Source organism: Monodelphis domestica, chromosome 6 (assembly GCF_027887165.1).
Source record: "Monodelphis domestica isolate mMonDom1 chromosome 6, mMonDom1.pri, whole genome shotgun sequence".
Lineage (NCBI taxonomy): Eukaryota > Metazoa > Chordata > Mammalia > Didelphimorphia > Didelphidae > Monodelphis > Monodelphis domestica.
The window spans coordinates 259,473,820-259,492,789 of record NC_077232.1 but is presented as its reverse complement, the minus strand read 5'-3'; the positions used below and the strand labels follow the sequence as shown (position 1 = coordinate 259,492,789).

General features: G+C 34.8%; 1 protein-coding gene across 1 annotated transcript in view; it reads left to right on the top strand.

The window, feature by feature from the left end:
- The window catches only part of CISD2 (CDGSH iron sulfur domain 2), a 28,639-nt gene extending 11,524 nt beyond the window's left edge, over window positions 1–17,115 (top strand). Inside the window, exons 2-3 of the mRNA XM_001363755.4 lie at window positions 14,567–14,781; window positions 15,731–17,115. Of these exons, the coding sequence (XP_001363792.1) occupies window positions 14,567–14,781; window positions 15,731–15,820 (305 nt within the window). The 3' untranslated portion in view covers window positions 15,821–17,115. The remainder of the gene's footprint in view (window positions 1–14,566; window positions 14,782–15,730) is intronic.
- The last annotated feature ends 1,855 nt before the right edge of the window (window positions 17,116–18,970 follow it).

Genomic DNA, 18,970 nt, shown 5'->3' with positions numbered 1-18,970 from the left:
TTATTTAGTATTTTACCAGAGTGAAATTAGTGATATTTTAGTGTCAAATTATCCAATAGGGTCCTAACCAGGCAGTTAATTGTTGAGATGAATGTTATTTCATTTATATTGGATCTTCTTTTATTCATACAGACTATAATCTTTCTATGTATTCTAATTCTGTGCAAGTCTTTTTCATGATTTTATCTGCAAATCATAGGATTACATGATCATGATATCATTAGAACTAGAAGGGACCATAGAGGCCATCAAGCCCCCCACCCCCCAATTTTACAGATGAAGAAACTGAGGCCCAGAAAAGTTAAGAAACTTAATAGTACATCCATGTCAGGCAGGATTTGAATCCAGATTTTCCTAATGCCAGGTATAGTGAAGCATTCTTCTAGTTCCTTAAGTGTATTGATACCAATGTAGCACTCTGACAACCCATATATTTTCTCATTCAAGCGTAGTCTTAATTTCTTTTGTGCTGCTGCTTTTCAATTTCTGTATAGTGAAGAAAAGACATCCTTTTCCCTGTAATGTTTGGTTTTTTTCTAAACCCATCTTTCTGTGATTAAATTTGCTTTGCCTCTCAGATAAGAAAGGTTTGCCTGAACCTGCACCCTTCATTTCTTCCTCTATGTTTTTCAGTCAAGCCAATAAGAGTTTATTACATGTTTACTATGCACCAGGCATTGCAGTTAAATATGAGGAATTTCAAATAGAAGCAGAAAGGATATTTCTCACAAAGGGCTTTCTTTATATTCTGAAGGAAACACATTTTTAAAAAGCTGAAAAAAAGGGGGAAATACCAAAGAGAGGAAAGTCCAAGGATACCAAAGAAATTCCAGAGACTCAGAAGTGGAGCTTGGAGCAGAATGGAATAGAGAGATGGGGTTAGCCTAGGCATTTTCTTTAAAATGGAGATTCTGAGAGGGACCAGCCCACTACCTAAGAGAGAACATCTGGGATAGAATGTGCTCAGAGTCTTAAAAGTCCAGGGATTTAGTGAACCTTTTTTATGAGAAATAGTGAGTTTCATTCCCTTCCCCCTCTTTTTTTACACTAGTATATTTCTTTTTTATTTTCCTTTTTAAAACTTTTAGGACAGAATCTATCCATCCCTTGACCTCTGTTCTTCTTTATTTACCCTTGTGCCTTCCAGACAGAGTGCAACTGTAACTAAGGTTCTGAAGAAGCACACTTTCTCCTGTTAGAATGTTCATACTTCATCATCTTATAGTCCCTTCTGATTGTTTATAGACATTTACCTCTCTGGGTTTATGTCTTGTGTTTGTTTTTCAAAGTTGAGTAATGCTTTAAAGTTCTCTCTTCAATTAAAAGTGAATTATTGTTTGTTGTAGTATTCACTAGGTCTTTAATGGTAAATTATTGTGTTTTTTTTAACCCTTAACCTTCTGTCTTGGAATCAATACTGTGCATTGGTTCCAAGGCAGAAGAGTGGTAAGGGCTAGGCAATGGGGGTTAAGTGACTTGCCCAGGGTCACACAGCTAAAAAGTATCTGAGACCAAATTTGAACCCAGGATCTCCTGTCTCTGGGCCTGGCTCCCAATCCACTGAGCCACCCAACTGACTCCAAATTATTCTTGATTATAAGCCTTCATCTTTTTCATTTTGGAATATAATATTTTAGGAATTTTAATTCCTCTCATTTATGGTAGAAGTTGCCAGGTCTTCATACAATCTTGACTGTGTTTTCTTAGTACTTAAAACTTTTCTCTCTGACTGATTGAAGTATTTCTGTTTGACATTGAAGCTTTATATTTTGCCTATGACATTCCTAGAGTTTTTATTTTGGGGTTTCTTATAGGAAGCCATATATGCATTCTTTCTATCATTTAATAGCAGATATCTTATATTTTCTTTTACTTTTTCAAGTTTTTGACTTTGTGCTAATATTTCTGTCTCATGGAATTATTGATTTTTAATTTTTAGGAGTCTATTATGGGAATAAATTTTACCACTTTCTTTTCTACATTATTTATTCTCTTTCTAGTTCTTTTCAACAGAGGTTTAAATTTTATTTTTCAAATCCCTTGTTTTATTATTTCTAGTTATTTATGCATTCCTTTTGGAAAAATCTATTATTTTCCCTTTATTTTCTGCTTGTAGTTGTTAAGGGTATTATTTTTTGCCTCCTAGGTTAGACTTTATGTATCGTTGGATCTCTTAGAATTATTTTGGTCTTTATTGTCCATTTACTCTTCATTCTAGCCTTAGTTCCTGAATTGTAGTTTTGTGCAAGATCTAGACCCCATCCCCTACTGCATTTTGGGTGTGGTGGTTGCCCCTGCTTGGTCTTGGTCAGATGTGTTCCCTTAACCTTATGCCTCACCTCTTGAGGTTAGGCCTTCCTGAGTCTCTGAGGTTTATAGGGCTGGAGATTCAGTTCCTTTCAGGAATCTTAGGGGCACCATCCCTGGGCCTAGACTATTGAATCAGAATGCAACTGTAACTGTAAACACACAGCATAGATCAGGAGTCCTGATCCTAGCTGCTTAGGTTTCCAACCAGCTTAGGGCTTTCTTAGGAAAGTTTCTTCCCTTCTTAATTCTGGAGGCAGAGCTTTGTAGGCTATGTGTGTTTCTGCCAGTTTCCAAGTACTTTGGGTAACTAATGGCTTGCTTGTTGATAAAAGTTGATCAAGTATTGTTGACATAACAATATAATTTGTTGATACAAATCAGTGGATTTCCTAATTAGTATTTGATCTAGTGCCTTTTTTAGGATTTCTCTGGAATGGGAGTTTGATGTTGGGCTGTCTTGCCTCTTACTCAAGATTCCATCATGACTGGAAAATTTCCTGCCTTCTTAGTTTGCCTTTCTTCTAGACATTGAAGGGTTCTCTCTACTCCTCATTAAGATAGTCTCTCTATTTTGTTGGATCCTATATCCTTTCACCTTTTCCAGAACTTTGTTCAGGCAGGCATTATCTCTTTCTCATACGTCAGTTCTTTTATGATCACTGATTCCTTACCATCCACTTGTAAACATATTCTAGGCGCCCCAATCTTAAAAAGGCTTTCTTTTGGCTCTTTGATCCCATTTTCCTTCAGTTCCATCTTTCTGTGTATTTGATGCTTCTAGTTTGTTACTGTTTTCTTCTCAACTGTGCCATTATATTCAAAACCATCCTCTTAACAGTCACTAGTGGTTTCCTAAAGTATAAATTAAGGGACCATTTTTCATTTCTGTCAAAAAAACTCATCCTTTTTTCTTATGCTTCTGTCAAAAAGCTCTCTTACCTTTGACAGTTGTTGAATATCCCTCTCCTACTGTATTCTGTTGGCTTCAGAGACTTCCCACTTTTGGTTGTCCTTTAGTTTTCCTAACTGTGCCTCTGTTTCCTTCACTCTTTTCTTACCTGCTTCTTTTTGTGTGTGTGTACTTGCTATACCATTTCCTACTTCATTTAATTAATTTAGAATATTTTTAATGGCTACATGATTCATGTTCTTTCCCTCTTCTCCTCCCTCCTATAGCCAACAAGGGATTCCACTGAGTTTTACATGTGTCATTAATTAAGACCTATTTCCATATCATTGATATTTGCACTAGGGTGATCATTTAGAGTCTACATCCCCAATCATATCCCCATTGACCCATGTGATCAAGCAGTTGTTTTTCTTCTGTGTTTCTACTCCCACAGTTCTTTCTCTGGAAATAGTGTTCTTTCTCATAAGTCCCTTAGGACTGTCCTGGATCATTGCATGGCTGCTAGTAGATAAATCCATTATATTTGATTGTACCACAGTGTACAATGTCGTCTCTGTGTACAATGTTCTCCTGGTTCTGCTCCTCTCACTCTTCGTCAATTCCTTGAGGTCGTTCCAGTTCACATGGAATTCCTTCAGTTCATTATTCCTTTGAGCACAATAGTATTCCATCACTATCAGATACCACAGCTTGTTCAGCCATTCCCTAATCAAAGGGCATCCCCTCATTTTCCAGTTTTTTTGCCACCACAAAGAGTGTGGCTATAAATATTTTTGTACATGTCTTTTTCCTTATTATCTCTTTGGGATACAAACCCAGCAGCAGTGCTATGACTGGATCAAAGGGTGGACAGTCTTTTAATTAAAAGCCCCTTGTGCATAGTGCCAAATTGCCTTCCAGAATGGTTGGTTCAATTCACAACTCTACCAGCAATGCATTCGTGTCCCAATTTTGCCACATCTCCTCCAAACTTACCTTCTTCTTAATGTGGATTTTCCCCAGGATAAGATAAGAGATAAGAAAAGAGTTTTACTCCTTAGAATTAAGAGTTGCCTGGGAGTTCTTGCACTTATGAAATTGAACCCAACAAAAATCAAAGAAGTCTAAAAAAACCACACACATTGTCCAGAATTGACCTTTATTATTTCTTCCCTAAACCTGCTACTTCAGATTTCACTATTTTTGTCTGAATTATAGAATTATAGACTTTAAAAATGTGAAGGAATCTTAGAGATAATCTAATTCAATCTCTTCCTGGAAAAATATCCCCTATATACAACCAAAATACATCTGAGAAGTGGTCATTAAGCTTTTGTTTAAAGACTTCTCATGAAGGGGAATCCACTCTTTCTCAGAGTGGTACAGAGGCAAACTAGTGGCACAGTGGATAGATTGGCTTGAAGTCAAGAAGATCCGAGTTCAAATGTGGCCACAAACACTTTGGGGGACCACAGGCAAGTCATTTACATGTCAGTTTCCTCAACTGTAAAATGGGAATGATAATAACACCTACCTCACAGGGTTGTTGTGAGGGTCAGATGAGATAGTATTTATAAAGCTCTTTGCATGGTGCCTAGCATATAGTAGATACTTAATAAATGCTTGTTTTTTTTTTCCTTTCTTCCTGTGGTAACTTATTCAACTTTTATATAGCTCTAAATATTAGGAAGCCTTAAGTCAATCCTAAATTTACCTTTTTGTAACTTCTACTAATTCCTTATTTTTCTTTTAGAGACCAAGCAGAATTAAGTCTAATCTTACTTTAAGATAGTCTTCCAAATATTTGAAAATAGCTATTATGTTTCACCTTAATCTTCATTTTTCCAGAATAAATGCTCCTTGTTCCATCAGTCATTATCTGAAATGATCTTATAACCCCTCATCATCTTTCCTCATTTTGCAGATGCAGTAACTGAGCCAAAGAGAGGTTATGTCCAAGGATGCTATTTTCCCATTACAGTAGTAATATAATTAAGTTGAATTTTATGACCAGCACATTTGTAATGAGATTCTCTTGAGTCTGCTGTTTTTTGAATGACCAAACAACAGGCATTTATTAAGTGCCTATTAATTATATACCAGGAACTACAAAGTGTTAGAAGATATAATAGACTTTCTCCCTGTTGTATAACATAAAGAATAACATTCAGTGTTCTTGAGGAAAATTAGTTTAAAGTTTTTCAGAAAATAGTATTTGCTGAGAGTATTTGTTTTATTCTAAATTTAGTAACCATCAACAAATGTAATCAAATAAATATTCATATATAAAGCTTATGTTCCAAATTATAATTTTAAGAATAATTTAACATTATCAAAATAATAAACATATCCACTTTGCTTCCATTCTTCTTCTTATCTATTTTCTTAGGTATAAAAAAAATTATTGCTATTGTTTTTTAGATAGCTGTGGATAGTGTAACTATTCTGATTCTGTTTTATTCACACTTCATTTCCTTGTTTGTCTATCCTTGTTTGTCCATTTGAATTACTCATTTGTCATTTCTTTATTCTTATACTATGGTTTGAACTAAGGTAGTTTCCACTTATTTGCTATTGTAAATAAAACTTCATTGAAAATTTTTATATAGTCTTGTGTTTGTTTTTATTTTAATACTATATTTCATTTGTAAGCTTAGTAATGAGGTGATTGGTTCAAATGGCAGGAATAGCTTCATAACTCCTATTATAGGTATATGGCTGCATTTCTGTACAAAAATATTATGCCAGTTAGTGTGTATACTATATTTTATAATACTTTAAGAATATTACCCATTTTGAAGGATAGCATTAAATAATATATTTTGCATTTGAAGACATTAAAGTATGAAGTAGTTAAATGACTTAACCATCTGTCAGATGGCTTCTTCAGTTAACTGTCACCTTATATTCCAGTATCAATCAGGTCCATCCTCACATGCAATTTACTCATTTTAAACAAAATGTTTACATATGATTGACTCTTGTCTGTTTAATAGCACATATTTATATGGAGTAATACATTAACATTTTTAAAAATATGACATTTATATAGCAGTTTATAGTCTACATTTTATTGTGTATTCATTATTTTATTTGATCCTCACAACAGCCTCATGTGATGAGTAATATAGGTACTACCTCCATTTTTATGGATAAGGAAACTAAGGTGCAGTATAAAATGCTTAAGTGACTTAGCCAAGATCATGCAGATAGTAAGTAGCAGAGCTCGCATTTGAAAAAGACGTTATTTGTCTCCAAAGCCAATGCCCTTTCCACTATACCTGCATAGCTGCTTTCACAAGGAGTACCTATTAGGTCAAGTGTGGTGGCATCCATGTGTAATCTCTGATCCTGGGGAAGTTGGTGCTTGCACATTGTTTGAGCTCTTGAGTTCTGAGCTGCAAAAGGCTAAGTTGATCAGGTGGGCAGTGGTATGACAAGCCCTTGGGAATATGGACCGCCAAGCTGCCCAAGGAATAGCAAAATGGAACAGATCAATGCTGCCAAGCGGATTAGTGGTGGGTTTGGGCCCCATGAAGCTATACTTCCAGGCTATACAGGATAGAGCCATCTATTCTTCCCCTCTCTTACAAAGGAAGATTTAGTGATTTCCGTGAAAATGAATGTGTATCAATTTTGTTTCCCCAACTAGGATGTAAGATGTTGAAGCACAGAAATAGTGTTTTAGACTTTGTGTGTCCCTCACCCCAGTACCCAACAAAATGCTATGCACATAGTTGGTGCTCAGCAAATACATATGAAATGGAATTATATACTACTTCATTGTTGTTCCCTTGTTAGGCTGTCTTCCATTTTTTTCTCTCATGATGCCTAGCATAGGACTTGACAAAGATACTCAGCTCCTTATTGAGTGAATACCAAAGTGAGGAATGGTATGTCTCTGATTTATTTTAATTCAAATCTTTTAAGTACCTCTCTGTAAAAGAACTGTACTTTGAATCCAGAGTCTTCCTTCCTATCTTCATAGCTTACACTTGGTAGATGCAGTATGTACACAAGTAAGTAGATAAGATGTAATGCAAGAATGAATAGGAGGGGACCAAGGAAGCCTCAGTACCTGAAGTGAATCATAAGGGAATATAAACATGTGACAGGCAGACATAAGAAATGTGTTGGAAATGGGGGAACGTGTATATGTGTGTACATGTGCTAAATGCATTAAAAGAAAATATGGAATGTTGGGATTAGAGATGAATTAGCAGACTAGTTTGATGGGAAGGCATACTGTGTGAAGGGCAGTTATAGAAAGGTATATTGGAACCAAATTATAGAGTTTCTCTCAGACTGAGCAGTGGTTTATATTTAAGGCTAGAACTACAAATGGTGATTTATTGAAAGTTTTGAAGCAGACTCGTCACATGATCAGGACTAGGCCTTATGAAGATTATTTTAACAGCTTTGTAGAAGAAAGATTGGAGAGAAAAGAGACCAACAGCAAGGTGACCAAATAAGAGGCTAACTGTAGTAGTCCAAGCAAGAGGTAGAACGAGGCAGTGGTCATGTGAATGGAGAGAAAAAATGTTATGGGAATAAAATGAATTTCACTTCAATCTGGTTGAATATAGGGATAAAGGAAGTTGAAAAGGAGGAGAGGAAGAAGGATTCTACTTGAAAGGGGCAGAGGGAAAGAGAGGAAGATTAACCTGATAAAAGTGGGAAAGAAAAAGAAACTAATAATAAGCAAAATCTAAAGGGAAAGAGGATTAGGGGTAAGAAGAATAGGTCTATTGGGAATAGAGCAACCTAAAAAAAAATTGCCAAGATGACTGGAGAGCCATAGTACTGTGTTTACAGTAGAAGGGGGTGGGGGGATCATAATTTGGAAAAAAAATTCGGCATTGGGGATAATTAGAGGAAATTATAAAACTAGTTCATATCCTTAAATGTGGAAGTTTTAAACAATCAGAGTGGAAAAGAGTGACAGATTGGATAAGAAAGCAAAACCCCCAACCTATTATGCATCAAATGAATCCAGAAAAGCAAGAGTTGCAGTCATACCATTTGACAAAACAAAAATTAACATTAAAAAATTAAGAAGGGATAAACATGGAAAATATATCATGCTGAAAGGAACTGTTGATACCAAAATTTGATTAGTATTAAATTTATATGCTTCAAATGCCTTAGCATCCAAATTCATAAAGCTGTAGGAAGACAGATAGTAAAAGAATAGTGCCAGGACATTTCAGTATCCTCTTGGTTTTATATAAATCTAACAAAGATAAAGGGAAAATATGTATCTGAACAAATTGCTAGAGAAACTAGAGCTAGAAGATTGCTAGAGAAACTAGAGCTAGAAGACTTGCAGCATCTTTTAGAGGGGACTGTAAGAAAATATATATGTATATATATACACACACACATACATATGCATTTCTTTTTTTAAAAATTAATTTAGTCAATTTAGAACATTATTCCTTTGTTATAGGAATCACATTATTTCCTACTCCTCTCCTTCCCCTACCCTTCCCGCAGCTGACGCATAATTTCATTGGGTATTACTTGTGTCCTTGATCAGAACCTATTTCCATGATGTTTGCATCAGGATGATCATTTAGAGTCTATTTCCCCAGCCATATCCCCTTGACCCATGTTTTCAAAGCAGTTGTTTTTCTTCCGTGTTTCTACTCCCACAGTTTTTCCTCTGAATGTGGATAATGTATATATGTATTTCTTAGCAACACATGGAACTTTTACAAAAATTGATGCTATATCAGGCAAAGAGATCTTATAAAGAAATGTAAAGTCAGAAATAGTGAATATATAAGACCAGAACACAATAAACAATTATTGGGTCAGGGACAATAAATGAAAACACAGATGCAAATGGAGACCTACCTAAAAGTGAAATCTTAAATAATGAGTGGACTAAAGAACAAATCATAGAAACATTAATTATGTGTGTGTGGGGGAATGATAATCATGAGAAAAATACCAACTTTTCTGGGATGCAGCCAAAGCAGTCTTCATGGGAAAAAGTCATATCCCTATATACTGTGATATTAAAATCACTTTTAAAGACTGATATATATTAATTTAAGGTCGCCAAGGAATCACTTATGAAATTCCTAAAATGAAACACTCAAGTCAGAATGGAGTTTATGGTGGCTTAATCACAACGGGAGTAAGAAAGAAGGTGAGGGAGAGAAGGAAAGAAGGGGAAAAGGGAAAAGGTTAACTCGACCTTCTGGCAGAGCCAGAGGGAGTTTAGGCCTGGAAGGCCAAGGTAGAGAAGAGAATTAGTCCCTTGACTCACATGACCAATCTGAAGGAAAGCTGCCTGTGGGCCTTCTCCCTCTTCGGCTCCTAGAACGAACTGGCGCCTAGCCCTGTCCACAGGAAGTGAGCGAACTCCAGAGGCTGTTCTCTACCTCACTTCCTGTGCCTCACGTGCCAATGGTGGCTCAAGCTTGGCTTAGGACAGCCCAGGTGGGCAGTTAGTTATTTCTGACTTGCCATTGACTAGCACATGACCGGGTAGTGTGGGTGTGCACATTCTTGGGTGCTAGACCAAGCAAGATGGAGATTTAAAAATCATAATACATTAACAAAATTGAAAGAGATTTAATGAACTGAATAGCATTTAAAAAAATTAGAATCCTCCCCAATAAGCCTAGAAGGCTAGATATTAGAAATTAGAAGAGAAATAGGTAAACTATAAACCAATAAAACTAGAAATAAGCAAAATTAAAAACTGGTTCTTGGAAAAGAATTAGTTGATAAACTATTAGCTGATTTTTTTTAAATGGAGAAAATTAAAAATTAAATACAAATTAGCAAGGTGAAATCACAACAAAACCAGAAGAAATAAAAAAATACTCAGAACTTAGTAGTAGTAGTAGTAGTAGTAGTAGTAGTCTCTCAGTGACCGAGGATGACGATTGTCTTTGTGAGCTTTCATCTGTGATGTAGATGAGTGTGCACAAAGACACTTGTGCGTGAAGGAGATTTAAGTGGAAAAGTCGAGGCACAGAGACAGTCCCACTCTCTCGGCGTTGGAAGCCTGGGTCCATTGGCAAGAAAAGTCGTTACACCTGGAGACTTCCTCAGCTGCATTGGGAGGTACAGAATTTTAAAACACACAGCAGTTATATGTTAACAACTGTGTAACAATTGAAGTTCTTGAGAGGAGGTATTTTTTTTTTAAACCTTTACCTTCTGACTTGGAGCCAATTGGCTCCAAGGCAGAAGAGTGGTAAGGGCGAGGCAATAGGGTTAAATGACTTGCCCAGGGTCACACAGCTGAGAAGTGTCTGAGGTTAGATTTGAACCTAGGACCCCTTGTCTCTAGGTCTGACTCTCAGTCCACTGAGCTACCCAGCTGCCCCTGAGAGGAGGTATTTTTAAAGCTTTTTAATTGACCACTCAAGACAATCTAAACTAGCCAGTGAACTTCTTCCAGCTGAATAGATGCCATAGAGCTCAAGCAAAAGAGCAGGGCTCAGGAAAGTGCTAGCAAAAGAGAGTGACAACAGAGAGCAAGCAAACCCTGGTATATATCTTATATATGCCCTTGTGATTGCATCACTGTCCCTATGCTTGACATCTCTGATTGGCAAACAGCCACTGAAGAGGTGGACCTAGAGATCCCAACTGCTTCCCCACTACCTCATCACAGGAAGAGGTGGACCTTAAGAATGCCTACATGCCTCTTCCTCCCTACCATGTGCCTGGGACATCCCAATATGGCAGCAAGAGCAAGTTCTTAATCAGTCAGACTTCACCATGGCTCCCAGTCCTTAATCCTTAACAAGGAAGGACACAACACTGTTTCATACCTTAAGGGAGAAACTGTATCTTGGAAGCTGGCTGACCTTCATAACCTGAGAGGTTTCATATAAAAGTTATTATAATTCAATATTAATTTTCCACAACTGACAATACAGAAAAAAGTACAGGAATACCTTCAAAAATTACCCAAACTGACAGGAGACCAGATAGAGATCTTAACCCAATTTTCAGAAAAGGAAATAGAATTATGAATAATGGAACCCCTAAAGAAAAAAACAACAAAAAAACTCCTAATCTTGATGGCCTTGTAGAATTCTATTTTTTAAAATTATTGCCCATAATACACAAATTTGAAACTGAGCAAAAACTCACCCTATCAGACTCCTTTTATGAGAGAAATAATTTTTTCCTACTATCTAAACCAGGGAAGGCTGAAAATCACAGGAGGAATATATAATGTCATTAATGAATACCAATTGTAGATTATCAGACACATATTAATATTAATGTAATACCAGATTTAGATTCATATAATTAATAAAACCAATTTTCTTTTAACAAATCTTGTCAGACTACAGTAATTTATTCAAGAAATCATTATGACCAAATGTGACTTATCTGAGGCTGGTTCAGCATTAAGAAAATAATCAGCATTATCACATTAAAAACCGCACCCCAAACCACCTCATCTCAATAGATGTAGAAAAAGCCCTTGATAACGTATAATTTTATGATAAAAATCTTATGAAGTTTGGACAAAGAGGGACCTTTTTTTTTTTAAACTAAAAAAACCCCAAACCCTTATCTTCTGTTTTAGAAATGATACTAAGTATCAGTTCTAAGGCAGAAGAGTGATAAGGGCTTGGCAGTGGGGGTTCAGTGACTTGCCCAGGGTCACACAGCTAGGAAATATTTGAGTCCTCATTTGAACATAGGACCTACCACCTCCAGGCCTGACTGTTCACTGAGCCATCTAATTTTCTTGAGTTATCTTTTTTAATACTATGAGAAGCATTTCTTTAAAGCCAAAAGCAAGCACCAAATGCAATGGGTATGCTAGAACTTTTTTCTTCTATTATGAGAGTGAAGTGATGTGCCATCTCTTCCCACTATTTTTTTTTAACCCTTACCTTCTGTCTTAGAATCAATGCTGTGTATTGGTTCCAAGGCAGAAGAGTAGTAAGGGCTAGGGAATGGGGGTTAAATGACTTGCCCAGGGTCACACAGCTGGGAAGTGTCTGAGGCCAGATTTGAACCTAGGACCTCCCATCTCTAGACCTGGCTCTCAATCCACTGAGCTACCCAACTGCCCCCAAGCCCCCACTATTAAATGATAGCAACAGCAATTAGACAAATGAAAGATTAAAGGCATAAAGATAGCTAAAGAGGAGGTAAAACAGGCCTTATTTGCATATTTAATTTGATGGCATACTAGGAAATCAGCAAAAATACTAATTGAGATTATAACTTGAGCAAAGTTGCAAGCTACAAAATAAATCTTCATAAATCAACAGTGTTTCTGTATAAGATCCACAAAGCAATAATATGAATGGAAATCCCATTTTGTAAACAACTACAAAATGCATAAAGCATCTTAATAAAGCACACAAAGATGTATAATTTCAATTACAAAGTCCTTATCAAGGAATATTCTGTGCTTCCATGGCTGTGCTGTGCTAATATAATAAAATATAACTATTACAAACATTAGTTTACACTTTTAATGCTCTACTAATCAAATTACTTAGAAGATATTTCATAGAATTTGACAAAACAACAAGATTTGTTTGGAAAAACAATATCTAGAATATTAAAGGGAATGATAAAAAGAAATAGGTATGAAGGGTGAATGATACTTCCTGACCAAGCAGAGGTCCTCAAAATCAGCTGGTACTGGTTAAAAAATATAGAGGTAGATCAATGGAACAGACCAGACAAGGGAGAACAAGAAGGATTTAATTCAATAACCCCATGTTCGAGAAACTGGGACACATAAATTACTTCAAAAAGAACTCCCTATTTAATAAAAACTGCAAGGAAAACGGTAATGCAGACTGATAGAAAAGCACCACCACATCCACAATACATTCTATATGGTCTAAGACCTCAAAATTAAGTTCCATAATAGTTTTTGAAATAGCAGAGCAACATTATATTCTTCTTACAGGTATGGGCAGGGGATGTATTTTTAACCAAACAAGAGACCGAGGCACTTACAAAAATAAAGTCGTTACCTTTGATTTCATGAAACCAAAAAGCTTCTACACAAACAAAATTAATGTACCCAGGGCAAGAAGGGCAGTGGCTGAATGAGAAAAATACCTTTCTTTGTATTAGATTTCTCTGATAAGGCTTAAGTATATAAGACATGTAAATAATTAACAAACATATTTAAGGCTAATAGCCATTCCCTATTAGATAGAGCCAAAGGATATGCAGAAATAGTTCTCAGAAGAATTATGACCATTGAAAAGAATGCTTCATATTACTCATAATAAGAGAAACACAAATCAAAACAACCCTAAGGTCTCATTCACCTCACAGCTTGCAAATTGGCAGAGATGACAAAAGTAAGGGCAGTAGTTAATATTAGTGGGGTTGTGGGATGCTGGAAACACTCACGCATTGTTGATAAAGCTTTGAATTGGTACAATCATTTTGGAGCACAATTCAGAATTATGTAAAGAGAGTGGTTAAAATATCCATCCCCTTGGATCTTGAGATTCCATTCTTGGGCTTATAGGAAGAAGATTCCTATATACACCAAAATATGTATAGTAACACTTTCTGTGATAGCAAAGAATTGGAAACAAAGTAGGTCCCTGATGAATGGGGAATGGCTAAGCATTGTGGCACATGAATGCAATAGAATTTTTACCAAAAGAAATGTTTAATGCGATGACTACCGAGAAGAATGGAAATATCTACACGAACAGATGAAGAAGAGGGAAATAAACAGAGTCAAGACACAAAGACTACAACAATTAAACACACACACAGAAAATCAAAAGAAAATGTAGCAAAATTAGAAAGATGAAGTGTGAATCAAATAAAGAAATATGAGAGGATATCCCCAACTCATCTCTTCATGGAAGTGAGGTGTTTTATATGGTTCTTGTTCCCAGACTTATCATATATTGATAGCATCCTGGATTTTTCCACTTTTTTCTTTATAAAATATTGTTTATTTTACAGGATGGTTTTTGGGGAGGGAGTGGGATAGTGGTGAAAACTTATGATGTAAATAATAAAAGACTAATAAAACTTTTTAAAATGACCAATGCTTATGCTTTTGGCTAGATATTAATTTAGTTTCACAGAGATGATGAAAAATGTGGATTAATTTATAGTCATATTCTCTGGGCTTTCATTTTACCTAAGAACACCAGTGTCATTGGTTATAAGTGATAGATTTTGAATTAATTCTGATGTTATTGTTCATGTGTAAATTTTTACCGTAGGTTGCAGTGATGATTGAATGTGATGTCTTCAATTAGCCCATTAAAACATCCCATCTTTAGTGTGTGGGATGTGGTTTCCTTAATGTATGCACCAGTTTGCACCTGATTTAAAAGATGGTGTACTGCCGGGCTTAATAAATTTGTATGTATTTAGTTTCAGAATGGCTTCGTTTATTACCGTTCCTGGGTGTACTTGCACTGCTAGGATACCTTGCAGTTCGTCCATTCCTCCCCAAGAAAAAACAACAGAAAGACAGCTTGATTAATCTCAAGATTCAGAAGGAAAATCCAAAAGTAGTGAATGAAATAAACATTGAAGATTTGTGCCTTACTAAAGCTGCTTACTGCAGATGTTGGAGATCTAAGACGGTAAGATACTTATTTCTATATAAACACTAAAATTCTTTGCAGTTGTGGCACTTTTTCTTCCCTAAATCAAAATTTGGATTTCTTCCACATGTAGGAAAATTTCTTCTGATATTTTAAAATTTCTCCATTTCTCAATATGTGTTTAGTTGTGTTTTAAAAATAGCTGTATTCTTGAAAAATAGAGCGGTGGGAAAGATTGTTGAGCTATTTTTCAGTGAAAATTTGTATAAGTTACTAAACTTTGTTTAGAATAAAAATTTAAACTGGTTTAGAAGATCTATAATAATATTTCCTCTCATTTAAAAGTATTTATTACATATTTATAATTATAAGCATATTATTTGTCTATGTTATATAATTAATTATATCAATGTGATACACATGCTACATGTGATATTAATAATTATATTAATATGCTGATAAATAATTATATTGTTATATTTTTAAAAGAGAAAAAATGATTTGTTTGAAGCCATCAGTATTACTTCCAGTTGGAAATCTTTCATCATCTTCTTTTGTTTCTTGGATAGTGATTGTCTGGTAGTAGAAACTTGAGTTCCTGGTGATTGGACCCAGACAACAATGTAATAAATTTGTTCTAAGATAGTTTTTAATTTAAAGTTGCAATATAAATTTATTAGGAGTTTGCATTGACTTTCTGTTAACCTATCTTTTGCCTGATGTGAAACTTTGTTAGATTTAAGACAAAATTCAACAATGTTTTAATTATTTAATTGCTTGGTTTGAGATACTAAAAAAGAAAGAAGGTTGTAAGTAGTATCAGAAACTTTTTTGTTGTGTCAGATAAGAAATAAAATAAAGCATTTTGGTAAGAAGTACTTGATAATTACTTTTCAAAATCAGTATTTTTTATTCAGTTTAGTCAATATTTAAGTTGATTAGATCTTATGTTCTGAATAATAACACTCTTAATTTTTTCCCTTTCTAGTTTCCTGCTTGTGATGGGTCACATAATAAACACAATGAATTAACAGGAGATAATGTGGGTCCACTAATATTGAAGAAGAAAGAAGTATGAGTGTTGGACTAATTGCATTCATTTCTGAAGTGTAAACTCTTACTATATTGAATTTTCCATCATTTGTGTCTACAAGTGCCTTTGAATGGCCTAAATGATATCTTCTGTAGTTTTAGTGAATCTTGTTGATTTGATCATTATTTCTGCCATGTAGTTTTCTTCCTATACTTGTTTTGTATTTGATACTTTGTATATCTAGAAGAATCATATTTATGTAGGTCTTAAAAATGGAACAAGCCTTTCTATTATAAAATAAGAATTGCTTTGTGTTACAGCAACAAAATCATACTCCTGAGCTTGATTTTTAACAGATTGTTAGTCCAAGATTTCTGTAATGCTCCTAAAATTATTTATCTGTGAGTAATTGTATGTGATATCATTGTTTTCAACATACAGAACTCCTTTTATTCTTGGCAGTGTAAAATACTTATTTTTCAAACACTTATGTACTTTAATTGAAATTCTTTTTTTTTCAATCTTTATATGAATAAGAAAATATGTTGTAACTCAACAGGCATCAATTCAATCCTCCCATGACAGCTATGTCATAGGTAAATGCTTTGCTATAAGGAGATTCTGGTGCAGTAGAAGCTCTAGTTTAGGAACTAAAGGAAACAGGATTTAAAAAATCCAAATAACTTAAGGGGTTGTTATCTGCATTAAAACAAAGATTCTTTGGTTTACAAATGGATCCCTCTAAGGAGATTTTTTTTAAATAAAAATTTGTCTGATAGTATCATGAGCCACTGAAGGTAGGCAGGGGCCAGAACTACTACTGTCTTAAAAAGAATCAGGAAGAAACATTTTAGGATTATTTTTTTTTAATTGGAACTGTGGTTTTTGTGGAGAAACATAAAAAATCTAAAATTATAATGTAATATCACAGGAAAGTGATTATATGCTAAAGAAGTTGATAGACAATTTTAAAAATAAATTTTTATTGGAGAAATTACAAAAAGGGACTATAACTTTATTCATTCTCTATAAGGTTAGTAATTTCTATGTACCCTGGATTATTTATTGTTTTAAAAGAGTATCTGGCAATAAATGTTCAGTACATTCATTTCATTTGAAAATGCTATCAACCAAGCATAAATTTTTTTTTTCAGGAGTGGTAATAGGTTTGTGCTGAATCACCCTCATTTACTGTGACCCAATGTGTGTGTTTATGAATTTATAATGGTGTTATTTACAAGCATTTATTATTTCTCCCTCCTTTCTCCACAATTGAATATAACATATATAAAGAGCAAATAAAAATAAAACTCTTGTAATAAATAGTTCAAGAAAACAAATTCCCACAGCTGTGTTGCCTACGTTTTACTTTTGTATTGGGTACTGTGATTCATTTTTGCTCTCCTGGAATCGTGATTTATCATATTATTGTACAGAAGTTTTTCAAAGGTGCTTTTCTTTATAATGTTGTTATTGTATAAATTGAGCTCCCAATTTTGTTCATGTCTTCCCACTTTCCTCTGAAACTGTCCATGTATAACATTTTATTATATTCATATACTATAATTAATTTAGCCAATGGCATATATTTTTGAGAAAAGGTTAGGAATATAGACTTGTTAGAATCTTCAGCCAGTTGATTCTGTGTCAGTGGGTAATTTGCAGAGGAAACTAATGATCTGAAATTGCCTTTTCCCCCAGTTCAGAATATCCTTGCATTTTAGAGTTTGGAATTAGGCTTTTCCTGATGGTAATCTGTGTATTTTAAAAAGTCACATACAGAAATTGCAATATCGGAATGGTTTTATTGTTGTTCATTTGTTTGGTTATGTCCAACTTTTTGTGGCCCCAATTAGGGTTTTCTTGGCAAAGGTATTGGAGTGGTTTGCCATTTCCTTCTCCAGTTCATTTTATAGATGAGGAAACTGGGGCAAAGAGGGTTAAATGACTTATCCAAGGTCACACAACTACTAACTATCCAAGACCAAATTTGAACTTGAGTCTTCCTGACTCCATGCCTGGTGCTCTATCTATTGAGCCATCTCATTGCCTCTCAAAGAACAGTAATAGTTAATAAATATAAGACATGGCATGGACTTACATAAGATGAGTGTCAGGGGTGCTAAAACAATTTGAACCTAGTTAAATTTTTTGTGTGTTTTTTAGTTCAGTTGGTGAAAATGGAACTTAAAAGCAGGCTAGGTCCACTACTCCAGATGGAGTAGATGATGACAAACAAGAACAGAGAGGAACCTTCCCCTTTACTTCAGCTTTCTCAGACAAGGAAAATGGTCTTTGGATTGGAAAAGACAGAACAAGATAAGTAGAAAGAAAATATGAGAATACCTTGTTGCCATCAATGAGTTCAAGTCATCAGACCCAGTTGAAATATATCTTTGTTTGCTGAAGGAATTGGCATATGTAATTAGTGAGGCATTGTTGGTATATTTGAAAAATCATAGAAAAGGGAAGAAGAGCTGTGGAATTAATGAATGAGAGGCTCTTCTGATTTTTTTTAAAAGAGAAGATGGAGACTTCTAAGGGTAGACCAGTGAGCATGACTTCAATTTTTCAAAATTCTAGAATATATTATTAAATGTATTATCTAGTAATTGTAGAAAAGGAAGCAGTCACAAAGAACCCTCAGGTTTCATCAAGAACAGGATATGCCAGATTAACTTTATTTCTTTTTCTGAGAAGTGACTAGATTGGTAGATCACAGGGAGGCCATAAAGTTTAGTTAGTTTTTAAAAATAAAAACCTTAGTCATTCTTTTATCTTATTCTTGTGTAAAAGTTGGGAGGGTTGGCATCATACAAATTAGGCGAATTCCAATCTGATCGAATGACCAAAGAATTGCCGTTAACTAACGTTTTATTAATTTGGAAGGAAATATCCAGTGCAGCAAAGCATAGATTTAACAGTTGGCTCTGGGCTGTTTAGCATTTTTATCAATTACTTGTATAAAGGCATTCTTATAAAACCTAAAGATGACATGAAGCTAAGAAAAGCTAACACTAAATGAAGATTTAACAAGATATAAATAGATATAATTCAAATCTGGCCTCTTAAGACACTAGTGGTGTAAGCTTGGGCAAATCACTTGACTCTGTTTGCCTCAGTTTCCTCATGTAAAATGAGTTAGAAAAGGAAATGGCAAACCACTCCGGCATCTCTGCCAAGAAAATTCCAAAT